Source organism: Falco biarmicus, chromosome Z, assembly GCF_023638135.1.
Source record: "Falco biarmicus isolate bFalBia1 chromosome Z, bFalBia1.pri, whole genome shotgun sequence".
Classification (NCBI taxonomy): domain Eukaryota; kingdom Metazoa; phylum Chordata; class Aves; order Falconiformes; family Falconidae; genus Falco; species Falco biarmicus.
This window is the reverse complement of record NC_079311.1, coordinates 10,713,804-10,738,287: the sequence shown is the minus strand read 5'-3', so window position 1 is coordinate 10,738,287 and position 24,484 is coordinate 10,713,804. Positions and strand designations below refer to the sequence as shown.

The 24,484-nt window shown below is 44.2% G+C and overlaps 2 protein-coding genes across 3 annotated transcripts; both read right to left on the bottom strand.

The window, feature by feature from the left end:
* Positions 1–4,993: 4,993 nt before the first annotated feature.
* On the bottom strand, positions 4,994–6,595 carry MRPL50 (mitochondrial ribosomal protein L50). The gene is made up of 2 exons (XM_056325663.1): positions 6,431–6,595; positions 4,994–5,519 (listed from the first exon to the last, which is right to left on the bottom strand). The coding sequence occupies exons 1-2, from the start codon at positions 6,514–6,516 to the stop codon at positions 5,129–5,131; spliced, it is 477 nt and encodes a 158-aa protein (XP_056181638.1). The 5' UTR covers positions 6,517–6,595; the 3' UTR covers positions 4,994–5,128.
* Positions 6,596–11,377: 4,782 nt separating this feature from the next.
* ALDOB (aldolase, fructose-bisphosphate B) lies at positions 11,378–21,459 on the bottom strand. Of its 2 annotated transcripts, XM_056325010.1 has the most exons (10): positions 21,344–21,411; positions 21,105–21,216; positions 14,805–14,926; positions 14,310–14,521; positions 13,731–13,785; positions 13,414–13,574; positions 13,110–13,193; positions 12,461–12,635; positions 12,115–12,314; positions 11,378–11,890 (listed from the first exon to the last, which is right to left on the bottom strand). In XM_056325010.1, exons 3-10 carry the CDS (start codon positions 14,914–14,916, stop codon positions 11,795–11,797), a joined length of 1,095 nt encoding a protein of 364 aa, XP_056180985.1. In that variant the 5' UTR covers positions 14,917–14,926; positions 21,105–21,216; positions 21,344–21,411; the 3' UTR covers positions 11,378–11,794. The 2 variants fall into 2 exon arrangements, with proteins under 2 accessions (XP_056180985.1, XP_056180983.1); XM_056325008.1 differs by lacking the exon at positions 21,105–21,216 and having other exon boundaries at positions 21,344–21,459.
* Positions 21,460–24,484: the final 3,025 nt, after the last annotated feature.

The following is a 24,484-nucleotide window of genomic DNA, read 5'->3' as shown; positions in this document are numbered from 1 at the left end:
GATGTTGTTATGTGATATTTGTACACATTTTTTTTTCATTTTTGATTTTATATATCTTGAAAAAAATTCACTTTTACCTTTTCTTACCATAAGAAGTGCTTCTACCACTGGGTCCGATTCTGATCTGAGTAAGCTCAGCACAGATACGAAGTAATTGCATATATTTAATTCAGATGAAAATAATGGTGATCAGGATCTAACCTGAATGATACTATCAACAAGTAATAAACATCTGTCCTTGATTCAGTAAGCTACTTAAGCATTCCTTAGCATTATAGACTTCAGTTAGCCATCCAGTTTCCAGACTACTTGGCAGACATGAAGGATGTCCTTAAGCATCTTATTGAATCAAAGCCGATTGTTCTGGTGTGGGTGGTTGTGCCAGTTATTGAAGAATAACTAAAACAACATGCTCAGTCTGCAACATAGACAGACTGGACATGAAAATTTATAGTAGTAGCTGATAGCATGTGAGCTGACTATATCATCTCCCTAGATCTCCATCCCTCCCCAAGGCCCAGCTAAAGCTCCCAGTGAAACCTGGCTTCAGGAATTGACTATGGGGATATATAGCCACCACTGTGGAGCTGAGGCTGCGCTTTAAGTGTTTCATGACTTCATCATAGATTTGTGGGGTAACTAGTAACACTAGTGCAAAGGAAAAGTGACACCACTTCTTGAGTGGAGTGGCATTACTTGGCATTCAGATTGGCATAACCAAGAAGCCAGTTCTGCCCTGACAGTGTAGTTGTCACTAAGGGGTTTTGGCAAGTCAAAAAAGAAAAAACAACAACAACAACAACAACAAAAAAAAAACCAAACAAAAAAACCTGACACAGTCTGTAGTAGAAGTCTGCATTTTTTTTAAATTCTGCCGTACAGAATTTGTATCAAAACTGCTATTTTACAATTTAACAACTTTGTTTAAGGAATAAAAAGACAATTAAGCGGGGGTGGGGATGGGAGGGAAAAACGAAAAAGAACCCATTTACAATGGCTAGAACTAGGGCAAAGGCTTCATTACATGATTTTTCACTGTTTCTAGGATTTTCCTGCATCTCATTCTTCTAGCATGGTGATAACTGCTGTGTGTCTCCTTTAAAGAATGGAGCCTCTGTCTGTACTTTTACTGGAATGTTTACCTCACATTTCCATGTTGGTTCTTCTTGGCTTTTTTTGTATATTTTTTCCAAAACAGATGCAAAAAAAATAATCAAAAAACCAAAATGTGTAGCCTGGTGTCTGTCATTTGCCTGTGACCCAAAGAAAATTCGGGGTGTCTGTGTTTGGTCTTGCAGTGTTTCTTGTAGGTTGGTATTTTCTTTTGTCTCTACTGATGTCTGCTTCAGCCTTAGGAATACAAGGACCAGACATGGGTCATGCAGGCTTTCTGTGACCATGAGGAACCATCAATAGTGTTCTGAGTCCCTCACTACAACTTTGATGCAAATTCCACTGGGAAAATTTCTGCTGAATAAAATTGGCTGTGGAACTGGTCCCTGTTCTGTTGTGTTAGGAGAATAATGACATTTTAGGAAAGCTTTTCAGCAATGAATACTCCAGTCAATACACCCAGTCAGCAGCACTTAAGTCCACTCATACTGCAAAGGGTTAGCAGAGGGCTGAATTCCAAGATAAAAACTTTATATTCTGTAGCCTGGTTTTTGCCGCTGTCGTCCCTGGGGTTGTGTTCTTCCCAGGTGTGCTCTTACCACAGCATGAATCTTGCATTCTTGATCAGTAGCTTCCACAGAATTGGTAGTGATGCTGTCCCCCTCTGCTTATCCTCTAGCATGATGGCATGGGAGCAGTCTTTCTGAAGGTGGAAGATGTGGTTTTGAATCTCTTCCCCATCCTCCAGGTTGAAGAGGGATTTGAATCTTGATTTTCCACTTGCTGAAAGACCGCTTTGTCCTTCTAGTTATAGTGCAAAATGGTGCGAGGCACCTCTCTCCACTTTCAAATAAGCAAGTGAGCCCTGCTCTCTTCTCTGATATGGTATGTACCATATGATATGATATGATATGATAGGCTGATATCGTAGGCTGTGCCTACACCCAGGAGAGGTCTGCAGGTAGATGCAGATCCACAGGGGTGTGCGTGCTTGTTTGCAATTACCCAAGTTCTGGATGACGACTAGATAATGAAGCTAGCCCTATTATACAACATTCACTGCATTTCCTCTTGGCTAGCTCTGTGTGTTTGCTACCCTTTTAGATTTATAGTACCCTCAGCCTTGTCCAGGTGACAGATAATCCACTGCACATGAAGTCTAAACCTAACAGCATATTTACTTTTCCCAGGTATCTTTCCCTTCTGGATCAATGTGTGTCCACCTCCTAGAATCTGTGACCCTGTGAAAAATCAGTCTTTAGGTAGCCTTTGGATATTTTTATTTTTATTTTTTTTTCATTTCTGTTCTGAGCCACATCGTTTTCTATATGCTGTGTATGGTGAGCTTAGGCAGCTAAGCGTGGCTTCTGTAGTCTAGCACTATGATGAACTGCATAAAATAAACATGCTGCAATTGGATCCTGCCTTAAGATGGATGTATGGCCCTTGGGCTGTGCACAGTTTCACACACTTCAGGTATGAACCTGTTGTACATAATTTGACTGGCAGCAGTGTCTGACGCCCCTGCTTGAGGGGGTCACCCAGGTGGATGGCTGTGGCCTGGTTCCACCCCTCTGCTATCTCCCATCTGACAAGGAAGTGGGTACCCCCTCAGAGCTGTTGTTCTGGTCCCTCCAGGTGTATAAATTGTGCCCCTTGGCTGTGTGAAGGCTCTGGAACATGACTCTTGGGATCTGGAAAACCACCTGCCCCATCTTAATCAACTAACCATGTGGAGGGAAAGCTGGCACATCTCATTGAAGCCAGAGGTCAGCACTATAAATAAAACATTCATCCTCCCTCAGACCTGAATGGGCAGACTTTGCCGACACCCCCACAGGCTGGGGGACCTGGTGGCATAGGACAGCCTCCCTCAGCTGCAGCTTTCTCTTATTCATGGAGACAGCCATCCACCCAGCCTGGTATCCAGTCTCTCTGTTAAGAAATACCCTCCTAACCTGGTTTCTTTGCACTTTCTTTTGATCTTCTCTACTGGTTCTGTCAAAAACAAATGAAGATAGCCCGCCTGCAAAAGCATGGGTGGGGCATTTATTTATTTATACTCTAGGTACTAGTACTTAGGTACTTTTGAAAGCCCAAGGATAAAAAAGAGCACCTAGAAATCTTAGCCCTTCCATGGCCCAGGTGTTCTATACAAGGTTTTGTTCTCATTTCAGACTTCTGCTTTTTCAGCTTGTTACAAACAAAAGTTTTGCATCTCAAGTGCCCATGTCTGATCTACTTCCCTTTACTTCAGCTTCTTGCACAGGTGTGCCGCTGGAAGCATGAGGTTTGCACCTCAGGGGGAGTAATGTATCTGAGATTAGGGAAGTGGCCATTTGACTCTGACACAACAAAACACAAGAGGAGGCTGTTGTCATGTTCTTTTCTTGCCTATTTCCTATTTTTCAGTCTTCACATGAGCTATTGACGTTACATATTGGGAGAGACACAGAAGAGGGGGGATAAGCAGAAAATGCAGCTACCACTGAAAGTGGTTTTCTGTATAGTGAGTATTGATTAAGAGGAAACAAGAAGGCATAAGTATCTTTCCTTTCATGGAAAGATGTAGTTTCATGAAAAAAATATTTCCAGTTCATTGCTCCCAAACAGCCTCTGAAGCAGACTAGACATATTTAGCTGTTTTATCACAGTGCTTTTCCATAAGCTACAGGGAAGGGACTTGTGAACAGCCAGCCTTGCACAGTGACTAGTAGAAGGGATTTGTGAACCGCCAGCTTTGCAGTGACCAGTAAAACATCCCGTTCCCTCAGATTCACTCTGCAATGGAACATGTAGTAGCACATTTACACACATCCTGCAATTCCCCAGGAATCAAAAGGATAAAAGAACAGGTTTCCTAAATTTCCTCAGAGCTGTAAGAAAGCACTTGAAAAGTTTGTTGAATAAAGGAACTGAGCACTGTAACACACAAAAGCAGCCATTCTTATGTATGCTTCAAGTATTTGTATGCTAAAAAAACAGGGGAGCAATAGGTAGGAGAGCAAGTGGTATAACCTGGATATTTTTGGGTCATTCCCAGAAATACAATACATACAGAATCTAACCTCACAGTAAACAACCTGTTTTGTAGAAAACATTCACAGAGTGCCACCCATTTCTCAGACTGTTGCATTTTTCTGGCCCTTCTGACCTCACTGCTTGCCTCTTCAAATTAAAAGCAAACCACATTGTCACTTACCAGGGGAAGAAAAACTTACAGCTATTACAGGTTCTTCCACAGGTACAGAAAAACTAACATACAGCTGATGTATAAGAGAAATGAAGTAAAAGCTTTTAGAAGTAGCAACAGAACTTATTAAAATGGCGTCCTTTGACAGATATGGAAGAATTCTACAATCTGCCTCAATAGCAGCTGGTTTTATAGGGCTGTTGGAGAGGTCACCATTAGCGAGTTAAGAGATTTCAGAATACCCCTTGGCATTATCTTTATGTAACACTTTTGAGTAGAATAAGTGGTTACTTTATGATTGCACCTCTGATGGCTTTTAAAAACCTTATTGCTGACAGGATCTTCTTTTTAATCTCAAGGAAAAAAGAAAAAAAAATTCAGAAATTACGGCTTACTTCGCCTCTCCTTCCCCAAGAGTCTGCTGTCCCTGCTAGTCTTGGTGGCTGAGTTGAACAGGGCTCCTGACATAGCCAAACTGCACATGCAAAAGCCCATTACACAGTTCAAAATCAAAGCTGAGGTTTTATGAGGTGCAGGTAAGAAAATGTGGAGCTGGTCCCCCCAGTTGTCCCCACTGGACTCACTGTTGGGAAGCAAAGCAAAGGCCAGAAAGCATGCACTACACTGCATCACTGTTTCACAAGGATAACCTGCTCTTTTTTCCATATAGAACAGAAACAATGAAACTCGAGGACAAATACACGCATTTTTATTAGGGATATTCATATATTCAGCTGCTACTACAACGAAAGGGCTCTGCTTCTGCTCTGCAGTCTTGCGTTGGGAATACAAACAACGCAAACTGATGCTGCATGGTGCAACTCACTGCTGCCAGATAATCTTCAGGTTTGGGGGCAGCTCTGCAGCGCACAGTTCATCAAACTTGGACACATCCTTCACAGGAGTGCTATAAAAATTCAAGACATCTTCAGCACTGCGCATGAGGTGGAGCTGTGAATTCGGGACAGCATGACCGAGTTCTGCTGCCAGCTGAGCCAGAAGGTGATACTTTAACCTGTTTTCTTTGAGAGGTGTCTGCTGCCAATTATCAGGAAGTGAGGGTCCAAAAATCTCCTTGACATAAGACTCCAGGCAACTCTCTATATCCCCTGGAGGAATATAATTTCTGCTGCGTGGTGGGGGACAGATCAGGCTGGGTTCACTTTTCTCTTGATGAATTATTTTGTCTGCTTCCACTTCTTGTTCCTGCTTCCTATTGACATCAGACAGAAGTATTTTCAGTCTCTGGGCTACTTAACACTAAACCAAAGCACATTTCTATTCATAGTTTTTTAATACTGGATTCAGCCTAGCTTACAGACAGTTTACACATCCTGTGGGCACAGCAGGTTTGTTATGCATGCAAGAAAAAAAGCGCACAGGCTAGACATTTGGGTTTTCCCCTAAATGCTGCTGTCTCTACAGAGCAATCACCTGCCCTGCTTATGTTACTCATCTAAGTGTAAACAAAATTTTAATCGTTTTCCCAGTTACTGCTCCATTTTCTAATCGGTTGAGATAAAAAGGGTAACAAAAATTAACCACTACTACAGAGAAAATTAGTGCCCACAAACACAAAAAAATTACGATCGTTACTTTTAAGCAGAAATTAAGTCTACTCCAATTATCTGCCTTGGTCCCATGCCATAATCTACACAACACCACGTGCATGGTTTCACCTAAAATGCTACACAGAAACTACTTCTCTTCATTCACATCGTAGTCCTGCCCTGAAACCTTTTTCCACACCTAGCAAGTTCCCTTACCAAAGCATGTATGGGTACTAGAAACCCTAACACCGCACCCCACGGCGGGCCGCCTGCAGCGCCCTCGGCGGGGACGCGATGAGGCCCCCGCCGACGCCCCGAGGCCTCCGACCTAACGCGCTCAGCTGCACGAAAACCGAGCCGCGAGAACAGCAGGGCTGAAGGCTCAACCACCCTCCTGAATGCACCGGCCCCTGCGGGGGCCACCCGCCCACCCCGCGGCGGGTCGCAGGCCCGGTACGGGCAGGCAGCGGGCAGGAGGGCCGAATGCCGCCAGTGCCTGCCCGCCTCCGGAACCCACACCCCCCAGAACACAAGGCGGCAGCCGGGCCGTGCCCCCCGCTTCCCACGCCGTTACCTCACGCCGCCCCAAAACGCCCTGCGCGCCGGGGCGCCGAGGCCCAGCCGCCGGCCCGCCACCCGCAGCACGGCTACGCCCGCCATGGCGAGGGCACGCGCAGCCTCGTCCCGGCAGCCGGCGGAGAGGGCGGGGCTTCGGCCCGGCCCGCGCTGCCTCACGGGAGCTGAGGCCCCGCCCCGCGGCGGAGAGGCGCCGGCCCCTCCCCCGCCCCCGCTCCCGGTCCGAGGCGGCGGCGGCAGTCCAGGGCCGACCGCGGAGGGAGGCGCCGCGCGGGCGCGTGGGGGCGGGAAGGGGCGTGTGTAACAGCGTGTGGGGCCGGCGCAGGGGGGGCGGGGACGCACGTTGTCGCCCGCCGCGATTGCAGCGATCGCTGCGTGGTTCTGCCAGTCGGGAGAGCGTTGGCAGCTGCCCCTGGAGGGATTGATCCTGCGTTCAGGGTGTGGCGGCTGGCGGTGCGGTCAGCCAGCCGTGCTCCCGCAGTTTGTTCTGTAGGCCGCACTTCTGCCCCAGGCACGCAATTACATGGGGATATCGCCTTTCCTGTTTTTTGGAAGGATGTTCATTTTTAAAGGCAAGAAATAACGCTTCATCTGTACACAGCCTGGTTTTGATTCATGGCAATGCACTCAGCAGACTTCCGCTTGCTCCGGTCGCAAACACCTCTGCAAAGAGAAATACCAGGAGCCAGAGCACAGCCGCCAGCTACACCAGGGACAGCGTCTGTGGCAGATGTCCAGCAAAGGAGCAGGAATTATTTAGCAAAGCCACAGCTTTAGTTTCATAAAGTGGGAGAGTGGTTTCGTTTGCTGGTTTGGGGGATCATTTTTTCCACTCCCAGTTTTAAGAGAAGCGGTTCACATAGATCAGATCAGTATGATGCTTCTCATCAGGAACAGAGGTTTACTTGAACTCAGGTTCATGGAGATTTACAGGACCATGACTGAACCAGAAAATGGATGTTGTTTCTAACACCGCTATAGCCCTCTGTAGTGTTTTCTGGCAAGTAGCTTTTCATTCATGGTCAGGACGGACTATATACATGCATTAATTATGCAGTTGTTGGATCTGTGTGGAGTTTGGGTATTTATTGCTGCTGTGAAAGAGTGGTCGCTAACACAAAGAACATGAGGTGCTTACAGGGCAGTGATTTTGCCTGTTTCCCTTTTTGCTGGCAGGAATGGGGGATGCCTGTGGCTGGGAAGAGAAGCCTGCAGCACAGGGTGGCCCTGAAGAGGGACAGGAGGTTATCTTCTGGGTTCCTTTGTGTTTGCTGGTTGGTGGGCTGCTCCAAGGTGTCACTAGTTGATTACTGTAACGTGTTGCCATGCAAGTACTTTTGTATAACCTTAGGTCTGGTATTTCTGCTATTTCTGCCTTTTTTTCATAACTTGTTAATTGTGCTTTAGCTAACAAAGCTTACATGTCTGACAGGTACACAGCAACGTACCAAAGTGTGGATAACTGACTAGCTGAAAAGGGTCACATAGACATAGTCCAGCTGGCTGGACAAAAATGCACATCGCTCTCAGCTTATCTGAAGTAAAGCAAAATACACTGTCTTTGGCTGTCCTTGTTGCACAATAACAGGAAGATTTCGGTGGGAAAAGAACGTTGCAGGTGGGAACAGATAACTACAGAAGAGAAACTAGGGGCAGGCTTGGTATTTAGGCAACTAACCAATAATGAGCTTAACTTTTGTAATATGTATGAGCTAATTATAGCAAGGCATAAAAGGTGACTGTAAGGGACAATAAACGAAGTCTGCTGATCACTCATATTGAGTGACTGTGTCTTCCCTCCGTCGCGACAAATGGCGCCCGAACAGGGACCCTAGAGAGGGCTGAACCTGCGAGCCACGGCTCGACGGAGATTCGGGTACCGGTGCTGAAAGCAGCGCAGGAGGCGGAAGGGCACAGTCCCCGCGCCCGGGAGCACCTGCAGAGGGTCCCGCCGGCCACGCGTCGCCGAAGTCTCGCAAAGGCTGCAACAGCGCTGACGAAGGTATGGAGGGACAAGCGACGTACGATTCGCTCATATGCTTTTTAGAAAAGCGGAGCGTTCAGGACATAGATTGTAAAAAGGCATTACCCGGGTTATTAGCGTATGGGATAGCATCCGGGACCCCCGCGGCAGCGGCGAGCGGCGGCGCGGCCCGGCAGGCCCCTTCCCGGCCGCGGCTTCTCTCCAAGGCGGCACCATCCCCCCCCCACCTCCGATCGGCGCCATGGCGATGCAAGCGGCCAAGCGAGCTAACATCCGGCTGTCCCAAGGGATCAATCTGACCCTTTATATTCGGAACCTGCCGTATAAAATCACAGCGGAGGAAATGTATGATATTTTTGGGAAATACGGACCTATTCGACAAATCAGAGTTGGAGACACTCCTGAAACAAGAGGAACAGCTTAAGCTTCTCAAGGAAAAATACGGAATTGATTACAACCCCACCAAAAAAAGTGCTTCAGATGTCCCCTACAAGAAATGGGTTTCTGCCTTGACCTAGCAAACATCTCTGTGCTTAAAGAGAAGCCTTTTTGCCTTGATGGAGATAATTTATTCTGTATTCTGTATTTATGCTGTATTCTGAATGTGGAAATTGGTTGGGACTAGGAGGCTGGCTTAAAGGCATTTTGCAAACGGGATTATTATTTTTGATCATTATTGTAATAATAGTTTTTTGATCAAAACCAGCCAAAATTATTTGTAAGCATTAGGCATATCTGAAGAGAATGCCTTTATTTGAATCAGCAGTTAAGGTGTAGTTTAGTCTGAGGCTGTGGTTTTATCTGCTTCTGGTGAATTTTTGAAGTGATGAAATCAGAGATACAAGGTATACTAAGAGTTATGAGGTAATAAGATAATAATCTAAGTAAGGGTGCTGTCTTTTATATCTACAAGTGCAATATGCTTTTATGTAGCAGAGAGAAACTTTAACAATAATGTTGCTTGAGCGAGATGTGCATGTGACAACTTGGGAAAAGGGATATCACAACTGGAGTGCAACAGTGTTTCTACGTCTGGCAGAGTGAAATCTTTCAAGACCTGAGTTTAGACAGTCTATAATAAATTGTTAGTATTCAGAAAGCCCATCTTAAGCCTCTTTTGCTTACACAGTGTTATGGAAGTCAACTGCTATTGTAGAGAATTAATGATTTTTTAATACATATTAACAAATATTACTATTTTAACTTGAGACAGTTGAGTGAGAAATACTCACGTGTAGCATTTGAGGGAATGTCAGCATAAATCGCACTTACAGTAAGACTGCATTTTTAATTACCGTACTCGTTAAGATTCGATGATGCCATAAGGCTAAGGCCTTTTATCACAGATTGGTTCTGAACTAAAAGGGTGTGCACATGTAGATATGCACATTTGTGTTATTTTCCTTAATTGGCTACAAAATAATATAATTAGGTTGGGGAGACTAGATCTTGGGAATTTGTCTATTATACTTCTGTTTGTTAAGGAACGTGCATAACATACAGCACCCATGTAGGCTTGGCTTGTGGCATAGTTGTCAAATTTAGCATAGACATTCAGACAGATAAGCAACGTACTCTTCTTGTGTGTATGACCTACAAGCCATTATGGCTTAGTGTGTAAATCTGTATGTAACTATTGAAAAAAACACTTATGAATGTATATAGCTTAGAACTAATTTTTCCCCTTTGTTAATTCTTTGATATCAATGAGGTATTCTTCAGAAAATGTATGGACTGGTTGGTTGCATAAGGGCAGTTATTTGGACAGAAAATTGTTAATGGTCAGGGATTTTCCACTAAAATATTTGCAAATATTCCTAGTCAAACATCAGTTTGGTTTCTTTTGGGGTTTTGAGCTTGCATTAGTCCATGTTCAGAACTTTAAAATTACCTTTGAATTTTTTAAACTTTTTATATCACTGGAACAGAAAGAGCATCTAAATTAAAGCTTCAAGCTAACTTTATTTTTCAAGTATTTCAGGAATTATACTTCTGAACTGACATTTTATAAGTTGGCTGTGTATTTTCCTGTGTTAAAACGCTGTTATTGAAAATGGTCAACCAAGCCTATGTCGCCCAAAATAAAAACGGGGGAATTGTGGATAACTGGCTAGCTGAAAAGGGTCACATAGACATAGTCCAGCTGGCTGGACAAAAATGCACATTGCTCTCAGCTTATTTGAAGTAAAGCAAAAATAACTGTCTTTGGCTGTTCTTGTTACACAATAACAGGAAGATTTTGGTGGGAAAAGAATGTTGCAGGTGGGAACAGATAACTACAGAAGAGAAACTAGGGGCGGGCTTGGTATTTAGGCAACTAACCAATAATGAGCTTAACTTTTGTAATATGTATGAGCTAATTATAGCAAGGCATAAAAGGTGACTGTAAGGGACAATAAACGAAGTCTGCTGATCACTCATATTGAGTGACTGTGTCTTCCCTCCGTCGCAACACCAAAGATCAAACTTTAGACCTTCAGCATCAGCTTAATTATTCAAGCTATGTCAACATGGTAGGCCAAGATGCCTCCCTGCATGTTTTATGTTAATTATTGTAGGGAATGCCACTGTAAAAGTGCTTTGGAAAAGTAGTCTTTGCACAGAACTAACTGAGCCTGTGCAACCCTAACTCGGCCCATAGCAGACTCGTCACACCAAACATGATTCTCCAGAGACACGAGAAGCTTCTGAAGGTAGTGTGACTTATCTGTGGCCCAAGTCCTGTGCACTGCTGGCCATATACATCTCTCAGGTTTTCTCAGTGTCTGCCAGACTTCAGTCAACAGGATTAACCTCTCCAGCTGTATCACTATTGGATTATTTCCCTTTGATCTCCTCAGGGTTTTCCAAGTTCACCAGCAGTAAAGCTTTGTGACTTAATCTTTGCATAGGCTACTGAAAACCACTCGCATGAAAGGGACTGTAAAGTTTATCTATAAAAAAGAATTGTGAGATAAGAGATTAGTTTTCAATTACTGTTTTATTCCCATGATTGAAGACACAGTCAGATTCTCTAGTTCACGATTTTGACTACAAAATGTGGTAATGGGTAAGGGTATGCATTTGAATTTGAATTGCTAGGGAACTACTTAATCTGCCTACTATTTTGGGGACCGAGTTTAAACCAGAGGGAGACTATGTTCATGATTCATTGGCAGCTGTTGTATGGAAGGAATTCCCCTTCCTTGAAATGTGAAGAAGAAGAAACATGAATATCCCCTTAATAAATGGTAGGAGCAAAGGGTGGAGAGGAAACTAATCCAGTTTATCTCCAGTTTTGTTTAGTGTAAGGGAAATTAGATTTCTTTGGTTTTCTTTCATTTCTGAGTATCTTCCACCTTGTGAAGAGGGACAGGACAAAGGAAAGTTCCTGCACTTTCAGTAGGTGTAGCTGGCCGTGAAAAGTGACTGCGTGGCAGCTGTGTCAGTCTTCCCAGACACAACATACTGTCCTCTGCAAGCCAAACCGTTAATCTGAAAAAGGAAGAAAAAGGAGGGGAAACCAGTTAGCTTGGAGTGAGAAAAACAGATGTAGAAAGACAGCAGGAGTAATCAACCAAGGCAAAAATAACAGAATGACAACCCCGCTGAACATGAAGTACCAGGAGGGGCAGGAACAAGAGGAGCCTTAGGAAGGTGACAACATGTCTCCCTTCATAGTGTGGAGCTCCTCTCTGTGCTGGGGGAAGGCCTTATACCTGCGCCCGCTTGCGGAAGGCCTCTTGTGCAGCCTTCTTGTTCTCGCTTTTGCCCACCCATGCTGCCAGGGCAGAGGCTTGCAGGGCTCTCCCATATGAAAAGGTCAGTTTCCAAGGCTTAGGCAGAGGAGACTGATTCATGGCGTTCAAGTTGACAGAAGCCTCTTCTTCACTCTGGCCTCCAGACAAGAAGCAGATTCCTGCAAAAAAAGAGGTTTGAAGTCTTAGAAATGGAGTGCTCCAGCCACTGCAATCCCTGACTTGATGAGCAAGCACATCATACGCAGGAGCAAGTCCAGCAAGTGTGACAGTGTGAATGGATACATAGAAATGAATCAAGAATCACCAGGAACGGCAGCAGGAACGGTCCGGAGAAGAGTAGTGACAGTTGCTATGGCTACATCCTGAGGGGTGTACTTCTTGGGGCAGGAATGTCCAGGCGTCACCATGTTGGGTTTCAGCAGTGTCCCTTCCAGGTACACATGATGATCATTCAAGGCCTTGTAGACAGCAGCCAGAACCTGAAAACAGGAGGACTGAATACAGACCTCTGCTCAAATCTTCACCTCAACCTGCTGTGGAAAGGCAGCTAATTCCTTGTGAGTCTGAGAAGATCAAATGAATTTTGCTTTCCCATGAATTTTATCACAGGGGTTGCAGTTCTGAAGACACCATTTCTTTTGAGATGACCAGGATACCATTCTTCATATTTATTGGATTTTTCCCGGCAAACTGAGGTACTGAAAGAGAATGAAGTGTTTTGCTCCCAATACATCTTTCTCAGATTGAGAATGCTTGTTTGAATGGAAATCCAAAAGCACGGATTCTACTCTTGCATTTGCTATTAACTCATTATTTGACTGTGAGCAACTCATTTTTGTGATGCAGTTATGAAGTACCTTTTTGGTCAAAACTCTTTTAAGATCTGTGAGCACAAACAGTGTAAAATTGGTTACTGATTTGTGAAGGAGAAGAGAAGGGCAGGAATCTCTTACCTTTTCTGTGACATACTGACAGCGCTGGAGATCATGGTCTCCATCAGGCAAGATTTCTGGCTCCACAATGGGCACCAAGCCATGCTAAGAAAAGAAAAAACAGGAAGTGTTTAGGGCTATGGAAGAACAACTGTTCTTATCTGCCCCTACTTTGGTGGTATTTCTTCATGCTGTGCTGCCCTTCTTCCTCACCTTTCCCAAAACCTTGGCAGAGATCCGCCTTTCAAGTTACCTAGGATGTTATCACAGCGAACAGTGAGAAGGGGCAGCAGCATGTCAGGAAGGGTTACTGGAGGGTAGATACCTGCTGGCAGATGCTGGCGTAGCGTGCCAATGTGTTGGCATTCTCTTGGATGGCAAGTTGAGAGGGTGTTGTGCTGCTGATCTTCAGCACTGCACGCCACTTGCCAAAGTCAGCACCATCTTTTTTGTACTGGGCACAGCGCTCAGCCAGTCCATCCAGCCCTGCAGGTGAAAGAACAGTGCTTCACTGAGAGCAGTTCTTCAGGACACACAACTCTGAAAAGTACCATGCCACCAGACAAGGCTGTGATTCAGGTGAGTCACCCCATGGCTTTAACTGCGGCAGTCATAGCTTAGGCTCCTTAGAGCTCTCCTTACCTTGGATGGTGGTTTCTCCATTTGTTCCTGCTAGGGGTGCTGTACCTTTATCCAGCTGTGGAGACCACAAAAAAATGAAGGGTTACAGAGAGATGGAAATTGGTCTCATCCTTATCTTCTTACCCATGGTTAGTCTGTCTTTGCTGGCTGACTGTGAGTAAAGCATGGGGCTGAACATACTAAGGATGAAAAGGAGGGAAATGTTGGAGCAAAGGGGAAGAAAAGGAGTGGTTGGGTAAGAGGAAGGGGCAATGTATAGATGGCTGCAAGGAATGGCTCAAGAGATCCATCACATGCAGAAAGGACTGGATTTAGGTTGCTGCATGGAGGAATTTAATTGCAGTGAATGGTGAGTAGATGGGAGCTGGTAGATGAAAAGTTCCTGCCTCAAGTGCAAATGTGCCCCTGGTTTGTTGTAAAAAAGCAACGCAGATAATGGTGGTAGAGATCGTCTAGGGATTTTAAAACCAATCACAACAAAGAAAGAAAAGTTTTTAACAGGAGAGAGTGCAGCCCTGTATAAAATTTTCACTGGAAGCGGAGTTTGGATTATGCTGCCAGCCACACATTTACAGGTACCTTTATCCCCACCACAATGCCTTTTTCTTTGATAAGAGCTGGAAATGGCTTTCCACTGCTGTCTTTCTGATAGAGAGTCTCATGGAAGAGGATCACTCCCCCAATGCTCTGGTTGATGGAAGCATCTGAAGAGAAGAGAATCTCTCGAAAAGCCCGGCGATTCTCCTCTGTGTTTTCCACATTGATCCTCTGCAGCCTGTTCCCCATGGTACCTAGCAAGGTGGACAAAGGTCAGACGAAGAGGTGTTAGCCTTGGCTAGCCTCCTGGTCCCAGTATGTAGTAATGAACTGGGCCTTGAGTTTCGATCTCCCCCTTCTCAACCCATAGTTTGTCAGCTTTCATTACTATTGGTCACAGTCCTGCCTGGCTGAGTTGTTCCTGCTCAGACAACATTTTTCAATTGTTTTTAATTTACTCCACTAATTTCAAAGATGAAGCAAAATTAAGAGGAAAAAGTCTTGGGTACTGCTAATTGATCGATATCCAGAACTCACCCACAGATTCATCTGCAGCTAAGATCCCCTTTCCTGAAGCCACAATCCGCTGAGCGATGTCTGAAAGAGCTTTCTTCTGCTCTGGAGACAGCGCTGGGAATTGGTGGGTCATGTTGACTTACCTGTGGAAGAGTATTACTGTTAAAAGTTGGGGGAGACTATATACACAAACTATAAGGCAGAGATAACACTCGGGTATTTCTGTTGGAGGGCTCTCAGTGCTTGTCTGGTCCATGTTATCATAGCCGTATGCCCAGAAATCCATTCAAGTTCTTCTTGGCTTGGTGTGTGCGGCAAAACTAGAAGAGAGGAATGCAGGAGCAACATCCTAGCATATCCTTCCAGAACCAAAGTGGGAAAGACTGCATTTTACATGGATTTTCTGAGAGGCTAAAGGAAGGTCAATCTGTCATAAAAACATGCACTAAGCTAACAAGTGTGCTAACTGCTGGCTCTTCAGACTTCTTGGTCCCAGTCAGAAGAATGCCAATTACCTCATTGCCTTTACACATTTCCTAATATTGCCCCTCTTCCATTCCCTGGCCTGTGTTGGCAGTATTTGGTACTTTGTCTAGTCGACTTTCCATCCCCACGCTCCTGCCTCACTTTGTAATTCTCTCCTTCCCATGTCTGCTTTCAGAACTGTACCACATTGCTTACTCTATAAGACCTGGAGGTTTTAGAAGGATTCACCACCTATTTCTATCTTTTCAGCTCTGGCAGAGGTTTACCAGCTGCAGATATGCAGCACCTGAAATCCACATTCTGTCTTGTTATGACAAAATGCTTGTTCTTATTAAAGTTTTGATTATGTGGCATTAAATTACAGTTTCTCAGATTATCTGAATATTCCAGGTTACTTCCCTGTGTATATAAGCCTGTATGCATAAGACATAAAGACTCTTTTCCCTCTGTTGATCATATGTGACAGCTAAAGTGATACCCGTGTTTTTATCAGTAGGTGGTAAATCCATGAGATGAATCATTAAAAACAACACAAAAGATCTCCAATATCAAGCTTTCCTCCAAAGGGGCAGGCCTCTGAGCAGCGTCCGCATTTTCTATTCGCAAGCTCAGCCTTAAAGAGAAATGAGAACATTTCCCATTTCACCATGTGCCAGAGATGGCCAGCAAATATGTCTCTCCATATAAGCATGTACACAGCCAAGTTCTCCATCCCTTTTCCCTGCATGCAGACATTATGTTGCCAGGGAATCCTTGTCTTGCCCTCCCTGCAGAAGAGCATAGTGGAGAATAAATTCAGGGTCTGGCTGCGACTTGTGATAGGGTAATAGAGCTCTGTGCACCATGCCAAACGGTGCTAAACTTTTCTGGTAACAGTGCCATCACAGTACTGGGACAGCTATAAATCCATGTCTGATTTATAGTTGAAGGTACTTTTGTATTGGTAATGGTATTGTGCAAGATTCAAATGGCATTGTCTACCAGCGCAGACCAGCTGGATGCAGTGTCCAGGTGTCTGCTTTACCTTTTTGTAGGTTGTTTGAGACTGGAATGCATTCTATGCAGCTTATCAATGTTAAGTCATTCTACATTTAAAGGGAATTTGAAAGAGTGTGTGATGAAGACTGTATCAAATGGGGGAGGGTTCCTTCCTTTTCAGGGACTAAAATGCCTAGCTGCAGTCCTGCAAAAGCAGGCTTTTCTGAACTCCTCTTTTTGTATGCATGCCAGGCTGTGGCTAGAGCTCTGGGAAGCATCCTTCTACTGTGGTGACTGACCACAACTCCATCACTCTCAGCTCTTATCCTGTTCAGATCAAAAGAACAGGAAGAGCTATGGTTTATGCTGTTTATTGCTAATTAAATTCACCTGTAACCCTCCTCATCCCTCACCTTCTTTCTGAGTCTAATAGGTCTCTTAGAATAAGAAACTACCTTGTTATTATGATTATTTTAGTAAGGGTTTGTGTTATAAGCACTTCAGTCAAAACCAGAGCACTGTTAAATAAGTTGCTATGCAAAACTATGAGGAAACACTCCAGTAGTTCACGGGCTCTGTGGAAAAGACTGGAAAATTGTGATCTGGCAAGAATATGATCTTGTCCAAGGTCAAAACTAATGAACTGCTAAATCAGTAATGGGATTTCAGAGTTGCAGTTTGGAGGTATGTTACAGCAGGAGTCGGTGTATCCAGATAATTTTTAATCCAGCTAGCTGAATTACAAGATCATCAGTCACTCTAGTTTCTTTATTATGGGTATACTTTCTCCCCAGCAATGCCATAAGCAATGAGACTGACATCTGTTGATTCTTACTTGTTTTCAGTGTTTGCATAAAGATCAAAAAAGACAGTTATCACTCAAAACCAGCCTGCAAAGCAAATTGCCAATATATGGAAATACAAGTTTTCAGGTGATAATGCTGATCCAAGTGAGTACTCTCAAGAGACTGAAACAATACAGTGTAGTTCTACAATGATGAATTGGAAGACAGCTGGCTAGTTGCGGTTTCTATGCAAGTATCTCATTAAGTGTGAAGGAGTAGGTGGAGATCTGCCAAAAGGCATCCCAAAATTATGTTCCCAGCTACCCTGCTGAGCTACAAGGATGAACAAAATGCACAGTGTTTCTAACTGAAATGCTGAAGAAATGAGTGCAAAAGCAGTTGTAAAGTTAATGATAGCTCTAAGGTCCAGAATGTTCAAGTACCCTTGGTTTAGGACTTTATTTTTCTGTGATTCTTCCATAAGGAGCATAATCTTGAGGATCTTCTCTGTAGAATTCAGAAAGGGTGTCTCTGCTGTAAAGTACTGCTCTGAGCATTTAAAGGGGAGTGGAGAAGTCTTACATGTCAGTAACACTTCATACAGCTGCCTTTTAAAGAGTGAGCTCCCAGCACATCCACAGAAACATTAATGTCCCCCCTTAAAGAGCCAGATATGTCACCTTCCAGGTCCTGAGGAAAAACAGTCGTGCCCAGGCTGCCAAAGCTGGGCAGTTCATTTCATTCTCACAAGAACGAAGCCTATTTGCCTTATTATTGCACTTTATCTGTTTAATTTGTCAACTTTTCCAGGCAGGCAAAAGGTCACAGAAACTCTTTTCTCAGTAGCAGTATCTAGGAGTTGTTGCACCACTAAGGTTTTTCAAAAATTTTATTTGGTACCATTTTAGGCTGTTAGCTAGTGTCATAGTGTCACCAACTCAAGTGATTTCACATTGATTTGACATTGTATGAATACAATGTATTCTCTTTGTGGTAACTGCTTACATAACATTTTTTAAAAGTGGAAGAGAGAAACAAAAGAATAAAACTGCAAAGAATTAACAAAACCCCCGGCTTTACAACTACCTTGAGAGTTTGCCAGGCTTCAGCAGCTCCTTAAACAAACAAGTTCTTTGTTCAGACCCCAGCCTGTGACCAGCAGGAGATGGGGGTAGGGGGGAAGGGGACAGCGCAGCTGCAAAAGTAAATACTGTACCGCTGAAGACTCAAGTTTTTCTCAGCTACCATAATGGAGGACCTGTAGGGAAAGTATCTTCATGGGTATCGGCACAAGCACTGCATCCTGTTAATATTAATAGTGAGAACCAAAGGGCAGAGGCAAACTGAACAGCAGAAGGAACAAACTGTTACGTTCCACTTCAGGTCATCTTAGAAACATTACTATTTCACTGGCATCTCTTCTTCCCAACCACCTCAAGTGACTGGCATCTTCTAATAATACAGAAAATCTCACCTGAGTCCTGGTTTGCAGACAGAAAAAGATTGGATTGGAATCTGTAAGTTTTTCTCTTGGGTGTCTTCATTGCCTTCTTTTATAAAATTGGTGCAGGACCAAACTCTTTTGTACCCCATGCATGCAGCTTTTCCTGTTCAATTACTATTAAATACTGCCCTTCAACATCATCCCTGACAGCAATGCAAACCACGTTTGCATGCCATTGCACTGTGCACACAAGAGATTCTGCTTCCAAGGAGCAGGGTTTGAAGCAAAAGTTGCTTATATAAATAGATAAATGCAGTTGACATGGAGAGCGAAAAGTATTCAAAAATTTAGCCCATGACATGTAGGCACAGTGTTGACCTGACTGGATTTACTCCTCATTTACACTTGTATGCTTAGGAGAGACAGACACATAAATCAGTTATGTACCTTACATTCTCATGACAGTGGATAAATCTAGTTATTGGCCTCACTTCTCCATGGAGCTCATTAAAACGCTATTTCTATGTAAGTCTGTTTACTTGGACATTGGGCAAACTGAGAGGTATGAACAGCTCGGCAAGTTTGCCCCTGTCCTGCTGACAGAGCACATTCTTATCTAGCTTGCAGATGACACCAAGCTGGCAGGACTAGTTAATACGCTTGATTGCTGGGCAGCCATCCAGAGGAGCCTGGACGGGGGGCAGGAAGAGACCAACAGGAGCACCATGAAGTTCAGCCATAACAAACCCCCACCCACTGCCTGTGGGGCAGAGCCCTGGAGTGATCCCACCAGGGCTAGTAGGACAGGGGAACAGAGAAGGCCCAGGGCCCTGTCAGGCAGTGAGCTGAACATGGGCCAGCAGCGAGGGCCAGCAGCATCCTGTGTGAGCAGGGGTCTGGCCCAGAGAGCCAGGGAAGGACAAGGATTATCTCCCTCTGCTCATCACATCTGGGTACTGCACCCAGTGTTAGCCCCAGCAGTACAGGAAAGGCATTGACAAATTGGAATGAGTTCAGCTGATGCCACCAAGAAAATCAGGGGCTGAAGCACTTGCTCTGTGAGGAGAAGGCTGCAGAGCTGGGTCTAGTTCAGCCTTGAGCAGAGATGGCTTTGAGGGCACACCTCAGCAACCCCCAATACCTGCAGAGTGGTGGTTGGAGAGGCTGAGCCAGGCTTTTCACAGTGGCACATTACAGGAGAGTGAGAGACAACAAGCATAAGCTGAAACTGGAGAGATGTGGTCTGGATATGAAGAAAATTTTTACATTATTGGGACAGCCAGCAGTAGAGGAGGTCGACAGAGAGGCTGTGGTGTCTCCATCCTTGGAGGCTGTCAAGACCAAACTGAATAAAGCCATAAGCAGCCTGGTCTGACCTTGTGTCTAGCCCTGCTTTGAGCAGAAGGTCAGACTACAGACCTCCTGATGCCTCCTTCAGCCTGAACTACCCTGTGACTCTCTGTACTTGCTTTAGGGAGTTTAAATGGAAGTGGTGCCTCCTGTATATATGAAGATGCTCTGAGGAAAGAAAAGGATATTTCTCCATCTTTGCAGTGCAAGTGAAAGTATAGCAAAATGTTTCATTTCTGGGTTTTAAAGTGTCAAGGTTATGGGACAAAAAGAGATATTCAGACTTGTGTCACCTAGAAAAAGAAGCACATGTTTTTTGATTGATATACTAATTTCACCATCTTGATAGGTCCTTTGGGGCATATATGATGGTAAGTTGCCTGTTTTTTCTCTCTCTTATGAAGGTGGGAACAATGGTTTTTTTCTGTCTTCATGCTCTGTCTAGGGAGATTGCTTCAATATCCTATCTCAAGTGGATGGGAGTATGTGAGAGCTGCATTTCCCTGTCCTGATTTCTTTATTAGCCTCAGAGCTATACTCAAGCCCTCAGCAAATGTACCCCCATTTCATCTCTCTAGCAAGTATGAAAAGAGGTTATGCACTTAAGGACCCAGCCTCTGCAGTCAGCGCAGAGCACTTCTGGAGCACTCCTGATGGCTAGAGATGACTGAGGTAGCAACAAACTGGTTTATTGGAAGTAAGTCTGGTCATTAGGATGAAGCTGCTTCTCTCTCAGGGCTGGGCTCTTCTCAGAGAAGGTAAAAAATGCTGTCAAACTTGCACTAGAATTCAAGTCTCGTAATGCCAGTAGGGGAGGCTGGGGGAAGCAGTGGTGAGAGTTTTGGGTGCACTAAATAGTTTTGGGTGCCAGGCACATGGGACAATTGAGAAAGTGATGGAGAATCACAGACAGCAAGGGTTTGCATTTGTTGAGCAATTTCCTGAAGCTGGCTGTTCACAAATTGAAAGGTTACAGCCTAATGCAAGAGCAGGTTTTGGTTTCCTGCACTGCAGACTACCGTACATCCCCCTGCCGAGGAATCTTATCCATACTACTGTGCTAATACTTCAGAAGAAGCTGCACAACAAACACATGTAATTACACTTCTGTCAGCATTGTAGTTTGTCAGGACCAACAGCGTTCTCCAGTCATTCTCTCTTCTCCTTACAAAACATCAATTTATGTACTCCACAAGCATAAAGAAACACATGCAAAACAAAGCAGTAGAAAGCAATGAAGGCATGTTACTGGTCTACTCAGACTAAGGATTCACTTACTCCAGGAGTTCTGAGTGACTAAGCTAAGTTAGAAAGCCACATTTAGCAGAAATTGGGTCACATTGGAAGATCACTGCAGAATGGCTGAGTGCTTAGTTCTTGCAAGCTGTTCCTGGAACAAAAAAATAAAAACAAAACCAAAAACAACTCCCCAAGCCCACTTTAGATAAACACATTGTGTCTCGGGTGCTGATATACATACTACCTTTACAGTTTAGAAATTAAATTATTATACTTACTTGTTTGTGGACAATACCTCTGCTGCTACAAGCTTCTGGTGTGGTGGTTGCAGGCAAAGAGACCCAGTCCTTCTGGGCACTAACTTTTATAAAATTCTTGATAGGTGGGGTGTGTGTCCCCCCACCCCCACCCCCCGCCTCCACTCCTCCATTCTCCCTCCTCCCATCATTGTTTGAAGTCGGTCATTGGCTCTCAGACCACAACCACACAGCCAACAGGACACAGTCTCGCTCCTGGGGGTCTGCCCCCTTCCCCTCCCCTGTATATATATATAAGGCCATTTATGACATGGTGAAACTGAGGCACTTTCCAGTTATTTCAAATTGTTCCTCCTCTTTCTAAAACAGACTGAAAAAAACCTACAGAAGGAAACATGGAAATCGTTTACAGGGATCTTGGGCATAACCTTCTGTTTAGGGTTAGATCTTCTGGAAGCTTATACTTAGGAAACTGCACAGTGTAGGAAGGAAGAATAGAAAACAAAATGCAGAAATAATGCAACAGATCCAGATTCTTAATTGACATCAAATATTGTCATTTCAGTGCCTTCCTAAGTGTTACACTGATTTTCCTCCTTGAAAATTTAGCACAGAAACATATATTCCTTCTCCAGTTAAGTCTATGGAAAGGCAAAATGCGATGCTACGGTATCAGGGTTAATGAATCTGCAAGTTCTAATTTTCTTTAATGCAGTGTATGTGTGAGAATGACGGTTATCAGAAGACATGTGCCCACACTGAGCTGCGCAAGTGCAAGCCAAATTTTCCACCAAAATCCCATTGAAATTTACCCATATTACAATGACACACAGGCTTCTCTGCTGCTTAGCAATTTTTTTCTCTGAAAAATGCTAATGTTCTAGAAACAGCATACCAGCATTCCACTTTATATGAAACCACACTACAGCTATTCACCAAATCCAGGTAGACAGACCTGATTTATTCCCCACCCCCCCCACCCCATACTGCAGGTCAGTACTCCTGGAGGGAAGTACAGCACAGGGACTGTTAGGCAAACATCATCCCCTCAGCAGCAACATGCTCTTTGACCTTGGACATTAGCAAGTCTTTACGACAAAGACCCAGTGTTTGTATGAAGAATGACGTAGTTTCCCCATGTCTTTGGCTCATGTAATAACACCTTTAGCCTTTACATTTACACCGTGAGACATCTGATTTCTCCTCTCACTGAGCAACACTGTCTTCATTAGGGTACTTCTTCCTTGAGCCTGTCTTTCCTAGAGCTGCATGCCAAGGTCAGTGCTTGCAGGAAATCTTAACAGTTTACATGCTGCCAGCAGTAGCAGTCTGTGACAGTCATCAGAGAAACCTCTGAAAAAGCTGAGGATAGAGCCCAACTGTAGGCCTTGTGCTTGTGTTGCTTTGTTTTAATATTCTCCTTCCTGAGCCATACCTTTTTGCTGAAGAATGCCGTGGCACATAACATATGGACATAAAGCCTTCCTTGCTTTACAGTGTTTGCTTTATATTCCATTTCTCTCGTCTTAGCAGATGAACCCCATGGTATATTAACATTTCTCCACCACAGAGGCATCTAGTATGGATTAAAAATACTTTTATTGAAAGAAAGTTATCCAAGACCCTCTTGAAAAAAAGGTGTCATACTGATGGTCTTTGTCAGGGCCACAAAGAAAATTAGAGTTTGAGTCCCATCATTCCTGGTTTGGTTAGAAGCTGTCACAGATACGAAAGTTAGAGGAAGTGTTTCTTTCCCAGTGTCATCTGTAATATGGTCTGACAGGATCTCACAGAAAAGCTAGAGCTTTTTTGAAAAATACAGTGGCTGACATTTAGAAACCACTTTAGATAATCTCCTGCTGTCTACCTTGAGTTCTTAATTCTTTCAGAAGTATATCTATATATTTCCAGGTGGGTAATGGCCAGTACATGCCTTTCTAGTCCTTCTGAGCCAATATCCAGCGCTTCAAGCACTAGGATTACAGGTCCTAGCAGAGATTCTGAGGACTGAGGAGGGAAAGTGAATGAACATGATGATTAGCTTTTTCTCTTAATTTAGGAATGGGAGCCTGTTTAGGGAAGAATATGGAATGAGCAGTCATGCTAGATAACATCACTGTAAGGTTCAGTACTATTAACATGCACACACATGGTCCTGACCATACTGTGCAGAACTTAGTGGTAGACTGATACTAAAATGGCACTGGAAAAGAGTATACACTTCCATCATCATAGCTACATTATTTGAGGATACTTATACCTCTAAAAATTAGGTTATAGTGGTATCGTGTGTCTTTAAATAGAGGAATAAGATTGCATTGTGAGGGGAATGCAATGTACTTGCATTTAACCAAGAAACTAACCTGCCCCATAAAAATACCACATCATTGTCTGCACTAATTATTCTATGGCAAAATTGGTGTATTATCCAAGTTATAAACCTGTCTCATTAAGTTAGTGTTTGAACTCATAGTATTGCCAACTCTCTCAGCTTTCAAGTCACCCAACTAATTTTGGATTGGTGGGGTTTTTTTTGTTTAAACCTTTTTCAGAGTAACATAACGCAGCCACAGGGCTGTAGCTAGCAAGAGGTTGTCTGCTAGTGCGAGCACCCTTAGCAGAGGTGGCTACCTCTAGACGCTGCTTTGACAGAGGCTGAATTTGTGGCCATGGACAGCATGACTTTAATACAGGTGTACTGTACCAAACTGGAACATCTTGATGGCCATGGAGTAGGAGGAACACCAAAGCCCCGGTGGAAGTTGTGTTCAGAGGAATAATGACACAGGGCAGGAATCAGATTTGTGGCCTTCAGGAAAACAGGAGGCAAAGAGAGGCAGAGAACATGCAGATGAATTTTAAAGGGTTGCAGCTAACAACTTTCTGACAAAGTGGCTCAGTAGTGGCATGAAACAGATGCCCCTTTGTAGCCATCCACTGTTATTCATGTTGCCATCCATCTTACTGGTATGTGGGGTTTGTCTTCTGCAGTTTGTAGGGCTGGCCAGGCAGGCAGGGTTCTGTGTGGTAGCTCAGTTCCTGAGGAAGCACCAGCTCTTCTCTGCCTCCCTAGGTTTCCTCATCCCCCTCTACCTCTGGCATAAGAAGGGGGAAGGGGGACATACTGAAAAGGTCCCAAGCTGTGGATAGGGACAGGGAGAA